At 41.1% G+C, this 2,518-nt stretch overlaps 1 protein-coding gene across 3 annotated transcripts in view; it reads left to right on the top strand.

Moving 5' to 3' along the window:
- Positions 1-816: 816 nt before the first annotated feature.
- LOC135585507 (F-box protein SKP2A-like) overlaps positions 817-2,518 on the top strand; it is a 3,660-nt gene continuing 1,958 nt past the window's right edge. Inside the window, exons 1-5 of one of the 3 annotated variants that reach the window (XM_065149649.1) lie at positions 830-978; positions 1,301-1,332; positions 1,471-1,728; positions 2,024-2,375; positions 2,462-2,518. The exon at positions 2,462-2,518 is cut by the window's right edge and continues 85 nt beyond it. In XM_065149649.1, coding sequence (XP_065005721.1) covers positions 1,484-1,728; positions 2,024-2,375; positions 2,462-2,518 — 654 coding nt within the window. In that variant the 5' untranslated portion in view covers positions 830-978; positions 1,301-1,332; positions 1,471-1,483. Of the gene's footprint in view, positions 1,006-1,300; positions 1,333-1,470; positions 1,729-2,023; positions 2,376-2,461 lie in introns of all 3 variants that reach the window. The other 2 variants (XM_065149647.1, XM_065149648.1) reach the window with 2 other exon arrangements.

Genomic DNA, 2,518 nt, shown 5'->3' with positions numbered 1-2,518 from the left:
CATGTGAACTCTCACTAGTCATCTACAAAGATAAACATTTGGAATACTAATGAAAAATATATTTTTATGAATATGATCCGGTAAAATTTGAATTCTAAGACTTTTCACTCTGTTGGTACCACCTTAAATTTTTTATCAACGGTCGTTACATCCAAAATTTAAGTCTATAGATAAGACATGATATTAATTTATCTTCTTAATAGATCATCATAATTTTCTGCACTCAAATCCACATTTTCTTGTAACAAGCATAATTTCTTCACTGGCTAATGTTACATGTATGTCGACATATCTCAATTATTTGATTGTGATGTACAAGAAGTCGTCTTTTCGGTTCGCATAAAAACAAAAACATGGTTTCCAATTAGACAAACCAAAGTGGACCCACCATATTATTAGGTTTGTGATTTGTGAGAGACAAAAAAATGTGAAATATGAGAGTATAAAAAAATTGTGGAAAAGTATCAAACGAGTCAGTTTACGATATTAAATAAATTGAATTTTGTTTATGACGTTTAGTTTTAGTTTATTGAAGTATTGGACTTCAAAATTAGGTTTTAGTTTGGTTTATTGTTACCCCCCGCCGTTTCACAGCCATACGCGTCGCTGTTATCGTGAACGAGGCGTGCTCTTGCAAACGCGCACATAATACGCGTGCCACGCACGCGCAAGACCAAATGTGACACGTGCGTTTCCACTTGTTTCTTCAGTCGTCGCCACGTCGTCGCGTAAGGTGGCGCGTGAGGTCGTTCGGCGTGGCTTTAGCGTTTCCGTTGTCGGTATTCCCGTTCAAAGTAACAAACTCGACGCCTTGTGCTGATTGCCTCGGGAACTGTGCCAATCCATAGCCATCCCTCCATTCTCCCTCGTGATCGCTTCCTCTTCCCCTCGTCCGTCCGTCCGTCCGTGGCGGGGCTTCTCTTCGTCCGGAACGGGAGCTCGGATCCCGGTCTTCGATCAGGCGACCGCGTTTCTTTGGTTCGTATGGCGATCGGTGGTCATTCTGTATGTATTGCTCGTCTCCATGGTTCAGTCTTTGGGCTTTCGACCAAGTTTTGGTTGGAAATTTCCTACTGTGGGGGGAAAAACAGGAGCGTGACGAAGGTTTTCTTTTATTTTCTAGTCTTTTCTCGAGTATCACTGGCGGCAGTGATCGAACCATCGCGCGCCCCCTTTTCCCAATTTTGTTTATTTAGGGTCTTCAACTTTCGGGCAATCACCCAGAATCATCATCATGTCGTTCTTAAGGCGTTATTTAGTAGCAAGCGTTGATTTTTTATGTTTTTGTTCTTATTTTCAGAAAGAAGTTAGAATTATGGGCTACAATTGATGGTTAGTGAAATTGCTTAGCTGTTATCCTGTTTCTTTGGTGATTCTCATTGTTTTCTTGACAAGCTTGGAAAGAGAAGGAAGAGACGATTGTGAAGAATTGTGGTTGATTTTTTTGTTTGTGTTGTCTAATCTTTGCAGAGGTTCTGCTGATATGTCTGGTGGGAGTCCCGCGTCCGTAGATTTAGAGGTGTGGTTCAATAGCCTCATAGTTTCAGGTGACGGGGGGAAGATGGAGAGGTCAGCAGTGGCTATTGCAGGTTGGAAGGACCTACCTACGGAGCTGCTGCTTAGAATTCTTTCGCTCCTCGATGATAGCACCGTGTTTGTGGCTTCGTCTGTTTGCAAAGGCTGGAGGATTGCCCTGTGCCTGGGGCTTACAAGTTTCTCCCTATCATGGTACTGATTAATCTGTTTCTTGTTTCTTCTTTTTATTTGTCCCCAGTGTTCACTCCCTGCCAAATGCTGGCCCTGTTAGAGGTGTTGCCTATTGATCGGTAGGTGAAGTCATGGATTTTTGGGAGTAATACTGCTGAATTATAGATGAAGTGACCACCGGCAACAATTTATATTGTGTTTACAGTTAATATAAATTTTCTTGTGGAAGATTTGTAGGTGTTTTCATTGAACAATAGTTATATAGCTGGTCAAATAAGTCTTTTTGATAACTGGAATTGCAATTTCACTGTTGCAGGTGCAAAAATAACATGAACAATCTCGTGCAATCAGTCATCCCCAAGTTTGTGAAGCTGCAGGTTTTATCTCTTCGACAAAATTACAGACTTCAACTCGAGGATGGTGCTGTTGAGACAATTTCTAATTATTGCCATGACTTGAAGGATTTAGACCTTAGCAAAAGCCGTAAACTGAGCGATCGCTCTTTATATAATTTGGCCCATGGATGCCCCTGTCTAACAAAGCTCAACATCAGTGGGTGCTCAGCTTTTAGTGATTCTGCCCTTGCACATCTAGCTAGTTGCTGTAGAAACCTAAAATATTTGAATCTTTGTGGATGTGTGAAGGCTACATCTGACAAAGCTCTACAGGTGTGGTACTTTCATTTGGTTTGATCAACTTTTTTTATCTTTCGAGATTTTTTTCCTCCATTAACCTACTAGATATTTGAGTGCAGGCTATTTCATACCATTGCAATGAGTTGCAATCTTTGAATCTGGGTTGGTGTGACTGT

This window comes from Musa acuminata, chromosome BXJ3-4, assembly GCF_036884655.1.
Source record: "Musa acuminata AAA Group cultivar baxijiao chromosome BXJ3-4, Cavendish_Baxijiao_AAA, whole genome shotgun sequence".
Taxonomy (NCBI): Eukaryota; Viridiplantae; Streptophyta; class Magnoliopsida; order Zingiberales; family Musaceae; genus Musa; species Musa acuminata.
This window is presented reverse-complemented; position numbering and strand designations above follow the sequence as displayed.